The following is a 16971-nucleotide window of genomic DNA, read 5'->3' on the forward strand; positions in this document are numbered from 1 at the left end:
ATGGTAGTTCCAAAAACAGTTATTTTGCTCTGAAAAGCAGAGGCGAACATTGCACTTCCTGCAAAGTGTGTTGGTATAGCCTTTTGCACAGTGTCGGCACAGTCCTCTATCGGCTTTGATGGGAAAATGTCCAATCATGTCCTTGCAAACTTTCTTTGGAGGGTGTGCATTTGACTTTCTGGCTGTCATGGCAGCTGAAGAACCTCCATCATCTGTAAACTGCCTCTTTTGGGAAGTCATGGTGCCCCCTCTTGATGAAACTGGGCTTGCAGATGGTCGCCCTCGCTTTGACACTGACCCAGCCGTTCCGATCAGGATAAGAGAAGATGCCAACTGGGCCTGAAACATTCTCCTGTTTAGCATCTGTTTCTTTGGGATATCCAAAGCTTTGCAGTCCCTTTTGTACAGGAGCCAAGCATTGATCACAGCTAGGATAATGGTGTGCCAGAAGATGTAAAGGTACCAGCGGCAGGACTTCAGTGGAAATTTGTATTTTGCTGCAAATGAGTCTAACAAATCCACTCCGCCCATGAATTTGTTATAGGCAGCCACGATATAAGGCCTCTCAACTTCAACAAATCTTTTGGCAGTTTTGTCCCAGCGTTGAATCTTCTCCACTGGTTGTGGGCCAGCAAAGGAAGACACAAGTGTGACCTGTCTGTTGTCAAACCATGTCACAGCACAAATGTTGTGATTTGACTCCACTCTGACATCAAAGCTTCCTCTTCCCTTTTTCTTCAAGCTTTTCTCATCCTCAAGATTACAGTTTGGAAGGCGCACTTGTCTGGCTGTTCCTGTGTAATGAATTCCACAATCCAGCAGCCTAACTATCAATGGGATGCTGGTGAAAAAGTTGTCTGCGTAGATCTTGTAGTTGTGACTATGTGGAAGTGTGGAAGCAAGTTTCATCACAACATCCCCTGATAGTCCAAGTTCAGATCTTGCCCGTATTCCATTCACACTGCCTTGGTACACATCAAAATCGCAAAGTATACCAGAGATTCCAGTCCTTGTCCACAGCTTGAACCCCCATGGGTTTGGCTTGCCACGCATGTACTGTTTGATGCTGCTGAATTTCCCCCTGAAAGGGATCATCATTTCATCAACAGAGTTATGTTCTTCAGGGACCACTTTTAGGCATTTCTCTCTGAAAGCATCAAGCCATGGTCTGAGTTTCCAGAGTTTGTTACTTTTTTGTTCCATCTCAGACACGGTTAGATTGTTCACAAAATGTAATGATGTCAACAGAGACTGGAATCTGTTTCGTGACATTACATCAGCGACAGGACTGTATCTTGTGTCTGCTTCCCAGTACATACGGACTCCAGGCATTTGGACAAGACCCATCTTCAGATACATGCCAATCATCTGCTCTATTTCCTTTGTGTTTGTGTTTATAGATGATCCTTTCTTCTGAAAACTGTACTGATTTGTGTTATCTGCCAGAGCGTTGATCATATCTTCTGTCACAAACTTCTGAAAGTACTCCAGTGGTGTGCAGAGGGAATGGACATCATTACTGACATCCTGACCAGAAAAATCAGTACTGGGAGAGATGAAATTCTTTTTCAGCCATCGATATCTGTCACGGGGCCCAGTCTTGGCATCAGGATGTTCTGCCTCTGTTGGGATGATTTGAACATCAGAAGTTAGGTGGTCATCGGATAATTTATTTTCCTTGTCCGCTTCACCGATAACTCCATATTCCTCTTCGTCACTTGAATCTGTGTCAAAGGGCATTTCCAAGTCACTGTCCCCATTCTGGATGGCCTCAATTACATCCTGCACACTATACATGATTTGGGTTTTTTTGGTTTCAGACATTCTGAAAGTTGAAAGAAAAGCTAAGTAACTACAAAGCAAATTAACTAATTATTCTAATGCAAAGATTCACATGTTCCTAAAACTTCACACTTTCCATTCCACAACTTCTATCAAGTAGACCTATTGTTCAATTAGACATGCAAACACTTTAATCCTCACCTCCTAGAGATTTATCACCTTCTCAAGTTTAAAGTGCAGACAAAACCTTGCTATCACTTTGACCCACTGTAGTAAAATTACAACATATAAATAACCAGCTCTAAATCTTTTAAAATCAGTATATTCAATGATGTCATAAAATCTGCATGATCTACACATATTAATGATCACATAAAAAAATATTTCAAGCTTTTTACTTACTTTAGTCCTGATGTATCCCGTCCAAAACAACAAGATGATGTACTCCAAAGCAGGCAACAGGGTTGTATGACTTCATGGCCAGATAAACATACCTATTTACACATTCAACCATCCAATGGTGTTGCAGAACTGAACAATAGGTTCTATTAGTAATGTACATGAAGTTTTAAAAAGAAAAAAATGGGGGAGGGTTTATTTTTGTAGCCTTAAATGTGATGTTGTAATATTACAACACTGGGTCTCTGGGGGTTAATGTATTAAACGACACTGAATGTAATTGTATAATATTTTTCACACAATAAGCAAAATAAAATTCTGCCGTGCCGCATGAGACAAGTCCAAGTCTGAAGAGGGACACATACTATTGCAAAGTGAGCAGGTACTGGTTTTTATTTCAATGTATGTACAAAAGAGTCCCCCCCCCCCCCCCCCCAACACACACACACACACACACACTCAAAATTAAAATAAAAAATATTCACGTTGTAGCTGTACAGCCTGAAATGATAATATACACAAAAAATACTAATTTTCCCAGTTCTATTTCCTTAGCACAATGTATAACAGCAATATAACAAATTGCAACCGTTAAGATGGATAAAGGACCCCTCACCCCCCCAAAAAAATACTTGTAAATTGAATCAGTTGTAATCATTCCTCCATCCATTGTACACCAGTTAGTGGGCACCTTCCTAGGATAAGTTGTAATTTTTCGATGGTTTGGCAAAAAAACAGCAATTTGAGGAGCATTTCAGGTCTTTGTAGTGGAACAGAAAGCAAACAAACAACTATTGGTGGCAATGCACTATTCAAAGATCTTGAGGATAAAGTTGTGAAAAGGCAAAAGCAAGGGATTTACATTTTGTTTGTTTTTGTGTTTAAATCCCTAGAAGCATAATAAAGTCTATAATTTAGAAGAATAATGAGTACCGTATATACTCGCATATAAGCCGACCCGCATATAAGCCGACCCCCCAACTTTTCCCTGAAAAAACAGGGAAAAATGATTGACCCCCATATAAGCCGGGGGTAGGAAATGCTGGATTGGTGCAGCCCCCCAGTGTGTCCCAGTATAGGTAGGTAGTGTCCAGTATAGCTAGTAAAGTGCCCAGTATTGCCAGTATAGTGCCCAGTATAGCCAGTATAGCGCCCAGTATGGGTAGGTAGTACCTCAGTTTAGCTAGTATAGTGCCCAGTTTAGCTAGTATAGTGCCCCAGTATGGCTAGTAAAGTTCCCAGTTTAGTTAGTATAGTGCCAAGTTTAGCCAGTATAGTGCCCAGTTTAGCTAGTATAGTGCCCAGTTTAGCTAGTATAGTGCCCAGTTTAGCCAGTATAGTGCCCAGTTTAGCCAGTATAGTGCCCAGTTTAGCTAGTATAGTGCCCAGTTTAGCTAGTATAGTGCCCAGTTTAGCTAGTAAAGTGCCCAGTTTAGCCAGTATAGTGCCCAGTTTAGCTAGTAAAGTGCCCAGTTTAGCCAGTATAGTGCCCAGTTTAGCTAGTATAGTGCCTCAGTTTAGCCAGTATAGTGCCCAGTTTAGCCAGTATAGTGCCCAGTTTAGCTAGTATAGTGCCCAGTTTAGCTAGTATAGTGCCCAGTTTAGCTAGTAAAGTGCCCAGTTTAGCCAGTATAGTGCCCAGTTTAGCTAGTAAAGTGCCCAGTTTAGCCAGTATAGTGCCCAGTTTAGCTAGTATAGTGCCCAGTTTAGCCAGTATAGTGCCCAGTTTAGCTAGTATAGTGCCCAGTTTAGCTAGTATAGTGCCCAGTTTAGCCAGTATAGTGCCCAGTTTAGCCAGTATAGTGCCCAGTTTAGTGCCCAGCATAGGTAGGTAGTGCTCCGCCCCCCCGCCCCCCGCTGCTGCTATTACCTGTTTAGGAAGCGGCCGCTTCCTAATCCGCTTTCCTCTTCTTAAGTTTCTTCTCAGAGTATCACAGCAGCGCGCCCGGCGCTGCTGCTGTGACGATGTAGAGTGCAGGAAAGAGAGCGGCTCCCTATAGCGGCGATCTGTATCGCCGTTGCCAAGGGAACCGCTCTTTCCTGCCCCCTGCATCGTCACAGCAGCAGCGCCGGGCGCGCTGCTGTGATACTCTGAGAAGACACTTAAGAAGAGGAACGCGGATTAGGAAGCGGCCGCTGCCTAAACAGGTATTAGCAGCGGCGGCCGGGGGGGAGCGGGGAGGGGGGAGCGGGGCGCGGACCACGGACCACCCACCCACCCACCCACCCACCCACCACTAGACCACCCACCCACCACTAGACCACCAGGGAAGACTCGCATACAAGCCGACCCCCCAACTTTTGACCCCCATTTTGGGGGTCAAAAATTCGGCTTGTATGCGAGTATATACGGTATGTTACTTCTATGGTCCTTTCATTCTAGGAATGTATGGCAAACAGTGGTTATTGTGTACATGTGATAACATTACCAAAAGGGTCCCACAAATGTTGCTTGTATGGGAGGGTTGTAAGAAAAAAATACTTCTCAAGAAAGGTGTCAAGTTTTAATCAAGCTTTGACAAAATGTCCATTCCAGGTCAATTGGAAAAAGGTGTTAGGGTCAGATGAGACCAAAATCAAACTCAACACCAAATTTAAGAAGTTCTATTACTTTCAAAAGCACTCCCTGGATGGCAGTGGCACAAACCAGCTGGAAGAGCAGTGTGCATTGTGTAGACAAGATAACCAGCATCTTTGTACAGGTCTTTTCCAGGAGGTGCAGTTGTAAAGAACAAAGGACACTTTATAGATCCCCTATTGAGAAATGTGCCAATCCAAAACCTTTCTGCCAGATTACTAGTAACTTCAGGTAAGCAAGTAATGGACAAATGTACATTTTAGTTTTATGTGTACGCATCTACAGTATTTTTATTTCTTATTTATTTATTTTGTGATAGTGGCCCTTCAGTGAAAACTTTACTTTCAACTCTGGAAGCAGCGCTCTGTTTTGAACAAATAAAGCTTTATATGGAGTACAGAAAATCCTTCACCCCATCACCCTGCATACGTAATTTGGTGAACAAAACATAAACACATTCCTACCATCACTGCATCAATCCTCAGATTTGTTGTTTTCAGCGTCAACATTTTTTTCTTGTTTCTACTTATATACATTGGACTGCTCAAATCATTGTACCACACATGGCATTTCCAATTGGAAGGATAGTAAGGTAGCACAGTATAGCATATGCACATGAAAAAAACTACCGGTATATGGTTTTGGAACAATGTTAATGATTGATATTTTTGTCTGACTTTGCCCATCAATCTGAGGCCCAGCTTTGCGCACTACCTTTAAGGAGGTTTCCTCTCACTTCTTCCCTCATTCCCTCCAGATAAAAAATGAATTACATTTTCTTGAAAGGGACATAAAAAACAAAAACAAAAAACTACTGAATTGCTGAAGTCTCTGTTTCCTACCATCACTGGATCAATCCTTAGATTTGTTGTTTTCAGCGTCAACATTTTTTTCTTGTTTCTACTTATATACATTGGACTGCTCAAATCATTGTACCACACACTGCATTTCCAATTAGAAGGATAGTAAGGTAGCACAGTATAGCGTATGCACATGAAAAAAACTACCGGTATATGGTTTTGGAACAATGTTAATGATTGATATTTTTGTCTGACTTTGCCCATCAATCTGAGGCCCAGCTTTGCGCACTACCTTTAAAAACCACTTTGAGTTTGCTATTTCGGTCTGTGTCCCCTTTGGGGAGGTTTCCTCTCACTTCTTCCCTCATTCCCTCCAGATAAAAAATGAATTACATTTTCTTGAAAGGGACATAAAAAACAAAAAAAAAACTACTGAATTGCTGAAGTCTCTGTTTCTGTTGAGGAAGCATCCCCTCAACCCTTGGTCTCCATGACACTGATGTGGGCAGCAGAAATGAGTAACATTCTTTCCAATGTGGACCCTGGACAGCAATAAAAATGTGGCAGGGATTCTACTCTTTCCTTGTGGTATTTTGGGTGCAGTTAGGCTTTAAAATGTCATTTATGTAATCATGGTCAGTAATGAAGGCTTTTAGTGAGGGTCTTCCGTAGCAACAGCATTGAAGGCAATTGAGATTTTTAAAAGCGCTAACTTGATGTCAGCATCGCATTCGTGAGGTAGAAATTACAAAAGCTATTATTATCTTACGAAAGCTACCGGTATCTATAATTGCAGTTCTTTAGGGCATTTGTATAAGCTGCTGAAATTAGAAAGAATAGATTTGGAAGTGGTTGACTCCTTCAGTAATTTCAGTGAGCTCTACAGTGCCATGTTTTAAGCATTAGACTGAACTGAACTGACATTCTGATATATAGGCTGTGCTCATTTTTTTTCCTCACTGAAAGGATTAAACATTCAGGTAGGCAAATCACAATTTCTCTCTAGTCAGGACCTAGTCAGATTGGATAACTAATTACAACTATAAAATGTTTGCCAGGAAGAGAACAGCTTAAGTGCGCAGAATAGGTAAAACTTGTCAGTAGTTCATAGATTGTAGCTCTCAGACACAAGAACATTGTGTCATTCAGCTTTTTTACCTTTTAAACAAAAAAATATATAAAACTGTGAGATTGTAAAAAAAAAAAAAAAGTCATTTTAGAAGTAGGAGAATTAAACAATTGTTTATCTTATCTGTTTCTTTTCAGTACAGATTTGCTTTAAGTGTGGTGAAAATGATTTAAAAGACAAGCTCCGACCAATAATGCAATATATCTGCATTCGTTACTTTAGCTCTGTTTTAAAATAGTAGCAAACTATGCTAATAAATAATTGATGATAGGACTGCATTTCTCCATACTCCTTGTCTGCTAAAATGCTTGACAAAAGCTAGACAGGCTTGATAAGTAGATCATAAAAGCAAGACAGAAGAAAACTCAAAATTACAAGTAGTGGGAACAGTTTAGAAGCACAAAAACAGACTAATTATGTTCCGAGAAAAGAGGCAGGGTAACAATTACAGGTTCAGAAAATATGGTCACGTTCTTCAGGCTAAAGCAATTATAGTATTAAAGCACTGAGTACAAAGAGAAGTAAGGACTAACTACTGCATAGAAAGTGGAAATATTTCACAGGCGTGTGGTGGCCAGAATAACTATTTGAAAATACTTTATTTCTCTTCCTATGGCTATGTCTGCTTTGTTTTTCACTATTAAACCTTTCATACAGTATTAAATATGCACACAGCTGGGTATAGAGCCAGAATATCACTTCAGAAGTGTGGTTTGATCTTTTTTGATTTGTTGTTACGACCTAATTAAATTTTTAGCATGCAATAATGTCAGTACCCAGCTGCCAACAAAGACAAGTTCTAGTTGTGCGGAGAGAGTGCTAATTGTGTGTTTTTATACCAGGACTCCTGCAATGATTGGATGTTCCTTTGTGGTGGACAGAGCTTACTTTGGAGAAATTGGGTTGCTGGATCCTGGCATGGAGGTGTACGGAGGAGAAAATATAGAGCTTGGCATGAGAGTAAGTGAGACTTGTTCAGCATTAATGCAGTGTAATTTGTGAGATCTCTTAAATGAATGCATTGTTCTCGGTAAAATATGGGCATAATGACTGAGCACAAGGAAAGGATTTCAACAGAGATATATAACTCACTGCAGGCAGCTTGTCACTGCATACAGTTTATAGCAATGTGCAGTATGTCAATTCCCAGACTGGCAGATCAACTTGTTTTCTAGGATTGCTGGCAAGTAAGCTGCGTGGTACAGAAAGCAAACAATAGTTACTCCTAGAGTGCCACTTAAAGCACACCTGTACTAAAAGGGATATATTTATATCCTTTTAAACAATGCAGATTGCCTGGCTGTCCTGCTGAGTCGCTGTCTTTAATATTCTAAGCCGTAGCCCCTGAATAAGCATGCAGATCAGATGTTTCTGACTGAAGGCTGACTGGATTAGCTGTAGGCATGTGATTCAGACACTATTGCATCTAAAGAGATTGGCAGGACTGCCAGGCAATTGGTATTGTTTAAAAGGAAATAAAATATGGCAGCCTCCATATCCCATTCTGGTCAGGTGTACCTTTAAGCAAACCTATGGTAGGTTGCATGCAGGGGCGTACCTAGGAATCTCTGGGCCCCCTGCAGAAATTCTGATGCTCCCCCCCCTTGGGGCCCGCTCAGGGCCATTTTGGGGGCTGGAGGGGCCGCAGCATGAGGGGAGAGCTTGGTCACACATCGGCAGGGAGGGGGGGGCGGTCCCCCCCTCCCTCACCTCGGGCTCTCCCCTCTGCGCTCCCCTCCAGCATCAATTAGAGTCGGTGCAGGCTGCAGGCAGCGGCAAATACACATACCTTTCTTGCGTTCCAGCATGGAGGAACATCCGCGCTGAAACTGTCCTTATTGCTGAAAATTACCAAAACAGGCAGGAAGTTGAATCATACAAATACAGTATCCAATCTGTATGAGTACTCTTTTTATGTCTTTTATAAGTTTATCGTTCATCATTTATCCTCAATAAATCGGTCTACAATTAGGACTGCTGTTTTTTTTTATCATTTTATGATATATATCATCAATCTTATACTGATGCTATCTGGAGGACGACTTTACGCAGTTAAAGATTGGAACAGTTCTGTAACCACTGGGAGCCTCATGCTATGTACACAACCTTATAATGTGGGTTGTTATTGTCTGGTAAGCCTTTTTCCTTTTGGGTGCTGTGATTCACTTTTGTTAGCCTGATACCTCAGATGTGGAATTGTATCACATACCTACTTATGACCTGCATTGATTTAATTACAATACAGGAAGTTGAATCTGCACTTCCGTGCATTTGTGGCAGCAGTACTGTTTGGAGTACAGTGTTCCCAGAAACTCCCGCCTTGCTGCTTGTGGTAGTTGGTTACACAGAGCAGGAACCCTTTTTGTTAATTTTAAATACTTTCTTTAAATCAATTCTTAGTACCACTGCCACCTGCCAATTTCTATTAGGAGCATGGTGGATTGCCTGTTATCATATGTACATAAAAAAGCTAAAGTTTCTGTACTAGTCCTTGAAATGTATGGATCTAAATTGGGTGGACTGCAGTTTTCTTAAAAGTGGAATTTCCATTTAAATATAAGTCATTCTGTGATGAATATCCATAAGGAAATTCAACTTTTAATGGGCATGACCGATCGTTTCTGTGGGATTATATTGTAATGACCACCTTAAAGGGAACCTGAAGCGAGTAAAATTATTTAAAATAAACACATGACATAGCTGCAAATGAATATTACATACTAACCTCACCGTCAGTTCCTCTCAGAAGCTCACCATTTTCTTCTTGCAGTGATGCTTTCCATTTCTGACAACATTTTGTCAGAACTGAAATATACCAGTTGCTCTCAGTCATGTATCAGCAGCTGTCAGTTACAACTGAATGTGCAAGGTAATGTCCATGTTTCCCTATGGCTCAAGTGGGCGAAATTACAGTTTAACAGTGTGTTGACCAGGAAGCTGTTATGGGGTAATGGCCATTTTTAAAATGGAGGATGGAGAATTCCACTGACCACAGTGGACAAATGGGACGCAGGAGAGGACAAATAGATTGAGAAGTATACTACACAGGAGGTAAGTATGACCAGTGTATGGTTATTTTGACTTTTTATTTTCAGTTCAGGTTCTCTTTAAGCTGCTAAGCACTTCTCACACCTCAGGCTTTTTTCAATTTTATACTACAAACCTTGCTACTGAACTACAGAGATATTCTGAGTTGTGTTTAAAGCGTAAATTAAAATAAAAAACAGATACTTACCTAAGGAGGGGAAAGGCTCTGGGCCTTGCCATTCTCCTCCCAGTGTCCTCGGTCTCCTGCAGGCTCCTCTGTTTGTATCTTCTGCTGGGGAAGACTTCATCAATCTTCGGAAGCACTCGGACCTCCGATGACCGGCGGCTCTGTACTGCGCATGCGCAACTGGTATTTTAAGCAATACCAGTTGCCTGGCAAGTCCTGCTGGTATATTTGGCTGCAGTAGTGTCTGAATATCACCAGTAACATGAGGCTAATCTTGTCAGATCTGACAATGGCGTTAGAAACACTTGATCTGCATATGCTTGGTCGGGGTCTTTGGACAAAAGTATTAAAGGCAGAGGATGAGCAAGATAGCCAGGCAACTGGTATTGCTTAAAAGAAACATGGCAGCTTCCATATCCCTCTCACTTCAGTTGTCCTTGAAGGAAAAAAATCCTCCCCCTGTTGTTTGGCTCAGAGATGTTTGGAGTCTCAAACAAGCACTGTTTGCCTACATTGTTTACGACAATATTTTAACTGGTCAGGGCTGACTTTAATTTCTAGAACAAATTGTCTTTATACCATATTCTTATGTCCTTTGGTGGCCACTACAACCTAAAGAGCCATTGCTTATTTTCTCCTTTTTCCTAATAGCTTAATGTGAATTAAAAACATGTAGTTAAGGGTGGGTAATAATTAAGCGTCTGCATTAATAAAATTGTTTTAACGGTAGTAAAAATAAATTGTGGGGCTCAAACAATCACTTTGCGTTTAAAGAATATGTCCCTTATAGATTGGAGCCTCTGGCCTGTGCACAAATAGCTTTTCTTAATCCCAAAAGCAGCATGATAAATAAAATAGAATTGGCAGGGAAAAGAGCAGCCAGACATTGGCACTATATTATGGGAATGGATAGAAAAGAGATTAAAATAGCAATGCAAGTCCAGTAAGAAAATGCATCCAGCAATCAGGGACGGATCTAGATCAAATTGTGTCTGGGGCAAGGTCAGGTTTTGGCGCCTAAACTGCCATTCCCATCCAGTTTTGGTGCCTAAAGGTCAGGTTTTGGTGCCTAAACTGCCATTCCTCATCCAGTTTTGGCGCCTAAGGGTCAGGTTTTGGCGCCTAAACTGCCTTTCCCTATTCAGTTTTGAGGCCTTTTTAAGAATTCAACAAACTGCGCCTGGGGCAAGAGACCCGCTCCCCCCCCCCCCCCCCTAGATCCGTCCCTGCCAGCAATGTTATATATTTCCTTGCTTCATATGACACAGATGAATTCCCTGTTAAGACTGTGTAACTTAGAGAAAAGTAGAACTATATCTAGGCCTGATTCTACATTTCAGTATTCTACAGTCACAGAAGATCTGGTTCCTTAAAGTGGTCTGAAACTCTGACATAACATTCAATAAAAATGTGTTTTCCTACTTTTTATTACCCATACAGTTATTACTGTATATTTGCGTTTGTGCACAAGTAATATTCTCTATTTACAAATTACAAGTTCCCAAAATACAGTTTATCTGCTCTGAAAGCTGCCATTGCATTTTATTCAAGCGGGTTTCATTTTTTATTAAAATCTTCTAGTGACCTGTTCTGATCTGTGTGTCTGCTTGAAGCACAGAAAGTTTTTTTTTTACAGGTCTAACAATATGGCGGTACAAGTACGGCGGTACAAGGGGACGTTCCTAGGGAGGATAATTGCCATAGCCTCCCCGCCGATATTCGATGTTCTAGTCAGTTGAACATTTCAGCTTCAAAGAGCAGGGGACATGGGGCGCTGGAAATTGTGGATGCACTGACAAAACGGCACCTATATTTATGAAACCCCCTCTCAGTTCAGACAACATGAGAACATGCATACTGAAATAAATAGTCTTTATAGGAGAATTCACTGTTCTACCACTACACTTGCCACATGCAGTAAGTTTAGTCATTACAATCACATACCTTATCATCACACATACAATGATCACACCCCCCTTCCCCAATATAGCAAATTATTGCTTTCTGCCTTCCCTGTCCTCTCTGCCCTGTTCTCTTATTTCCCACTCCTCCCATTTTTATTGAATGTTAGAGTTTCAGACCATATTCTTGTGTTTGCATGCAGAATGAGTACCATGGTAGATACTAGCCCAATTAAGATCAGCTCTGCAAACTATAGAATCCTCTTGCTGTCAATGTACTTGTATAGATTACCTCTAGATGCACTGGTTACCTTCCACAACTCACATCACACAGGTAGGTACATTTCTCTACACCCCCTTAAACAGAAGTGTGGTAGGGACATTACATGGTGTTCTTTTTATTGTGCTGGAGAAAAAAGTCAGTTCTTTATACACTAAATGCAAATAAGTAATTATCTGAGAGGCTCATTACCTTGTACGTCACATTTTCTTTAGCGTATGCAAATGCTGTGGGTCTGAATGGATGTAGTCTATAGCAATGTCAATGTATTCCTTGTGGTATCCTTTCTTTTCTTTATAAATCATCATTAACACCAGTGATGATGACTAACTGAAGCAAAAAAAGACATATTTAAAGGGAACCATTTGTAGTAATGCAGGCATTGATTTCCAGGATGTGGCTCCTTGATTTTTATGTCCATTAAATTACTTATCTAACCTGACCTTAAAGGAATACTATCGATGTATGCATTTATTTTTAAATGCTGTATGTTGTAGCACACATTAGGACAAGTACTAGGAGCAATTTGATTCCTCACACAGCTGTTCCTCTCAGCTGTAAAATCCTCCGTCAGTTTTGGCCGTCAGTGTTTGATACAAATGTATCTATATGCTGAGGGCTCCCAGAGGGCTAAGCCCATGTCTGCACAGGGGAGTTGCTATCAACTCCTCAGTTTATAGTTTAATTATCACCTTGCTGAAAGAATCTTGTTGATATGGTGGTAAGGTGTTAAAGATTCTAGCAATGTGTGTTTATTATCTTTGCTTCTCTTGACTGATAAAGATACTAATAATGCTAATTGTAGACAGTGGTCTGCCCCTCTCAGCAGCTTGTAAAGTGGATGCAGCCTGGAGTGAATCACCACAAGCAGGCAGCCAGACTGAGTGTAAACACAGACTATTGTTTATAGCTAGTTATATTCCAGCAATATTCCAGCTCATTTAGTTACCTGTTACCACCTCAGATCAGCCTGTTTCTCCTCATGTCTGCTGCATGCTGTGAGTGACACAGTGAAATATATTTGTGAGCTGTGTGACAGAGTAACCAAGCAGCTCAGGGTGACCCAAACTACTTTGAGCTGTGTGAGAAATGAATTTTTAAGCAGGGATAGCAAGAGAGAGACCTGGGTGAATAAATAAAGTGCCCCTAGCACTAGTGGTAATGTGTACACTAATATACAGTATTAAAAAAAAAAGTCGTTTCAATCGATAGTACTCCTTTAAAGAGAAACCGAGACCAAGAATTGAACTTCATCCCAATCAGTAGCTGATACCCCATTTTACATGAGAAATCTATTCCTTTTCACAAACGGATCATTAGGAGGCTCTGTATGGCTGTTATTGTGGTGAAACCCCTCCCACAGGAAACTCTGAGGACCATGGTACTCCTGGCAGTTTCCTGTCTGTGAACTTTGTTGTATTGTGGGAAATAGCTGTTTACAGCTGTTTCCAACTGCCAAAAAAGCAAGCAGCAGTAAAAATGTCACCATGTGATAAATGTCAGTATGTAAATCAGGGATTTAAAAGATTTTACAATGGGCAAACACTGACTAAACCATTTATACATCATTATTGTAAAAATGAAGCGCTTTTTTATTACATTATTTTCACTGGAGTTCTAAATAATCTCTATGGCAACTGAGTGACTCCACCAGGACCACCTCTATACTTACTACATTGTAAAACCAGGAGATGATCAAAGTAGCCAAGCTGCTTGCAGCTAACAAAAGTAGTGATAACATCTCCCACATTTCTGTTTGGAAATATTTACTGTAATAAGACTATGATTTCTAATTTGAATAAATGAGCATTTACCCCATTTTTAATGTCTATGATGACTAAGTACCTACTGCGGGTAACATCTCATGTACCCCTTAATGCATATATTGTGCTGAAATAAGTACTTAGCATTAACAGTCTATTATGTGTACATCTATGCATTACCACCAGCTATAGCCACTATGCATTACCAACAATAAGGTGGCAGTGTGTCCTAATAAAAAACGTTTTACTATATCCTGGGTCTGTTAACCTCCTTGGCGGTAACCCCATGTGTGACACAGGGTAAGCCGCCGGAGGGTGGCGCTCAGGCCGATTTAAATTTTTTTTTTGCTAGCTGCGTGTGCATAACGATCGCCGCCGTTACCCACCGATTCGCCGCTATCCGCCGTGCCGCCCCCTCCCCCAGACCCCTTTCGCTGCCTGGCCAATCAGTGCCAGGCAGCGCTGAGGGGTGGTTCGGAACATCCGCTGACGTCACAACGTTGATGACGTCGGTGATGTCATCGCGATCGTCGCCATGGCGACGGGGAAGCCTATACAGGGAATCCCGTTCAGAACGGCATTCCCTGCAGGGTAAAAGCACCGGCGGCAATCGGAGGGGTGGGAGGGATAGCGAAGGGAGGGGGGAAGCATGTAGCTAGCGCTAGGCTAGCTACATGCTTTAAAAAAAAAATTCTAAAAAGTGCTGCGCTGCCCCTGGCGAATTTATTGTACCGCCAGGGGGGTTAAAGAAAGTTGTGAAGAAAAAATGTTTGTATTCTTGGTGATGTAACAGCCAAGAGAGCCATTAGCCATGAGGCTATATTAATATCTGTTTCTCCTGCATACTGCATTGCTGCACACTATGGCCTTGATTCACTAACCAGCACTAAGCTGGTCAGTGTGCTTTGAGGCCTAGTGGGCGCAAACCATGGAGTTAAGTGGTTTGCGCCCACACATCGCGCACAGCTCAGTGTAGTGCGCATGCAGCCGGTAATAGTGCACGGTGCAACGATAACGTCGCACGGCTGCCCTGTAAACGTTGCGAGAATGGCGTATCGGGTGCCCCCCCAAGCGGCGCACTAATGCGCCGTTTCGGGGGAACCCGATGCGCCATTTTCATTGCACCGGGTGCGATGTTTACAGGGCAGCGGGTGCGACGTTATTGTTGCACCGCGCACTATAACAGGCTGCGCTCGCACTACACTTAGCAGTGCGCAATGTAACTTTGTGCAGCTATTAGTGCCCGCAAAGCTACATTTCGGGCACTAAGTGGCTTTTCACTCCGGCGCTAAGTATTAGTGAATCAAGCCCTAAGAAGCTAGATTATAATGGTCTTTTTATCATATTGTATAGATACAGGTATTAGTACTCCACTATCTTTTCAAAAATTCCTTCTTACTTTTAACTACTATAAATACTTTCTCAGGTTTATTCACATAAGATTCTATATTTTGTAATCTCACAACTATGATGGATTGACAATGACAAGTTAAAGAACCCCTGAGTGCAATTGATTTCTCCGCTGGAGTATGTGTACCATGTTGAGAACCTAGGTGCTAGAACAATGTACTTCACACCGTGATATGTAGTATATACTGTATATGGAATGAGAACATAATCCTAAGTGTACCTGAGGTGGTACTTACCTTGGTAGAGGGAAGCCTCTGGATCCTAAAGAGACAACAGTGCGCCAACAAGGGCTTTTTAGTGATGTGCGCAGGTGCAGCAGCGTCTTTCTGATGGGTTCCATTAGAAATAGCCAAGCCTGATTGGGTCCACTCTACTGCATCGGTGCGAGCCATCTGCGCCTGCGCAGTAGAGTGGACCCAAGAGCCTGAGTGGAGAGCAGCTACTGCACCTGCATTGGCAGGCAAAATTAAATATTATTGTGCTGGATCAGGCTGGCAGAGGGAGATAGAGGAAGCCTCATTAGGATCCAAAGGCTTCACCCTACCGAGGTAAGCAACCCCAGGGGCACTTTTTTTCCCCTACAGGTTCACTTTAAAGCCCACAATGTAGGAAATGAAAGATCTTCATTCCTGAAAGAAGATAATCAGTAGTTAAACCAGGTTTGGCCATTTTATCTCTGACAGGAACACATGCTTAAGCTGGCCACTAACGGTCCAATTTCTAGCGAAAAATCGTTCGAGCGATCAGAAATTCTGATCGGATTGGTTGTAAATAATCTCCATTGGACAACACAATCGATTATGAACGAGTGAAAAAAAATGTCGCCCGAATGAATTTTCGTCGAACGAAAATTTGGATTTTCTTGGTGGTCGTGATAGATAGGAAGCAAAGATTGGTTAGTTGATGGTGTAGTGAACGATTTTTTGTCCGATCAGAATTTCTGATCGCTCAAACGATTTTTCACTAGAAATTGGACAGTTAGTGGCCACCTTTAGATATAATCCAATTTAGCCATGGTCCATGTGTTGGCGATTCAAAAACTCAAAAGATTCATGCAAGCAGAAATGGATATCCAGTCTAAATGGTTTTGCAGATTATCTGAGAATATAATTTATGCACAGATTTATGACTAATGATAATTTAATAGTGCCTTTTTCCGTTATGGTGAAACATATAAATTAAGCGTAAAATGTCCAAAAATGCTTTCTAATTAAATGACAGGAACAAAATAAGTAATAAATTATCCAGGGCTTATCCTAAACTACTTCCCTAATGTACTACAGAAAGACTCCAGAATGTTATAAATGTGCTCAAGTACTGATAAAAAAATAATACAGAATGGAGAGTGTAGCAACCTGATTTGTCGCCACATCAATGGAACCCAATGAAGGGATCCACAAACGAATACAGTGAATTTCTACAAGAGTCTAAATAGCTCTGATCTTCTTCCTACTGATAGTGTTGACATGTGGTAAAAGATAGCAAAGTGGACATAATTATGTACACATAAACTGCTCATGCAGGGAAACAAATGCTTTGAAATGTGTATAAATAAATAAATGAAATACTGGCTTTGCTTGTTTTTTAATTTGGTGTTTGGGTGCTCGCTCATCGCTAAGCTGTTTAATGTGTGAAGCCTTGCTATTCTTGGCTGCTCATGCATTTTCATTTGGCTGCCACCGCCACAGAAATGACATTATTCTGCATGAGAAAGT

General features: G+C 41.4%; 1 protein-coding gene across 1 annotated transcript in view; it reads left to right on the plus strand.

Moving 5' to 3' along the window:
- GALNT9 (polypeptide N-acetylgalactosaminyltransferase 9) overlaps positions 1–16971 on the plus strand; it is a 397797-nt gene that overhangs the window by 228913 nt on the left and 151913 nt on the right. The window contains exon 6 of the mRNA XM_068243439.1: positions 7531–7648. Coding sequence (XP_068099540.1) covers positions 7531–7648 — 118 coding nt within the window. The remainder of the gene's footprint in view (positions 1–7530; positions 7649–16971) is intronic.

The sequence above is a fragment of the Hyperolius riggenbachi genome, chromosome 1 (assembly GCF_040937935.1).
Source record: "Hyperolius riggenbachi isolate aHypRig1 chromosome 1, aHypRig1.pri, whole genome shotgun sequence".
NCBI classification, from domain to species: Eukaryota; Metazoa; Chordata; class Amphibia; order Anura; family Hyperoliidae; genus Hyperolius; species Hyperolius riggenbachi.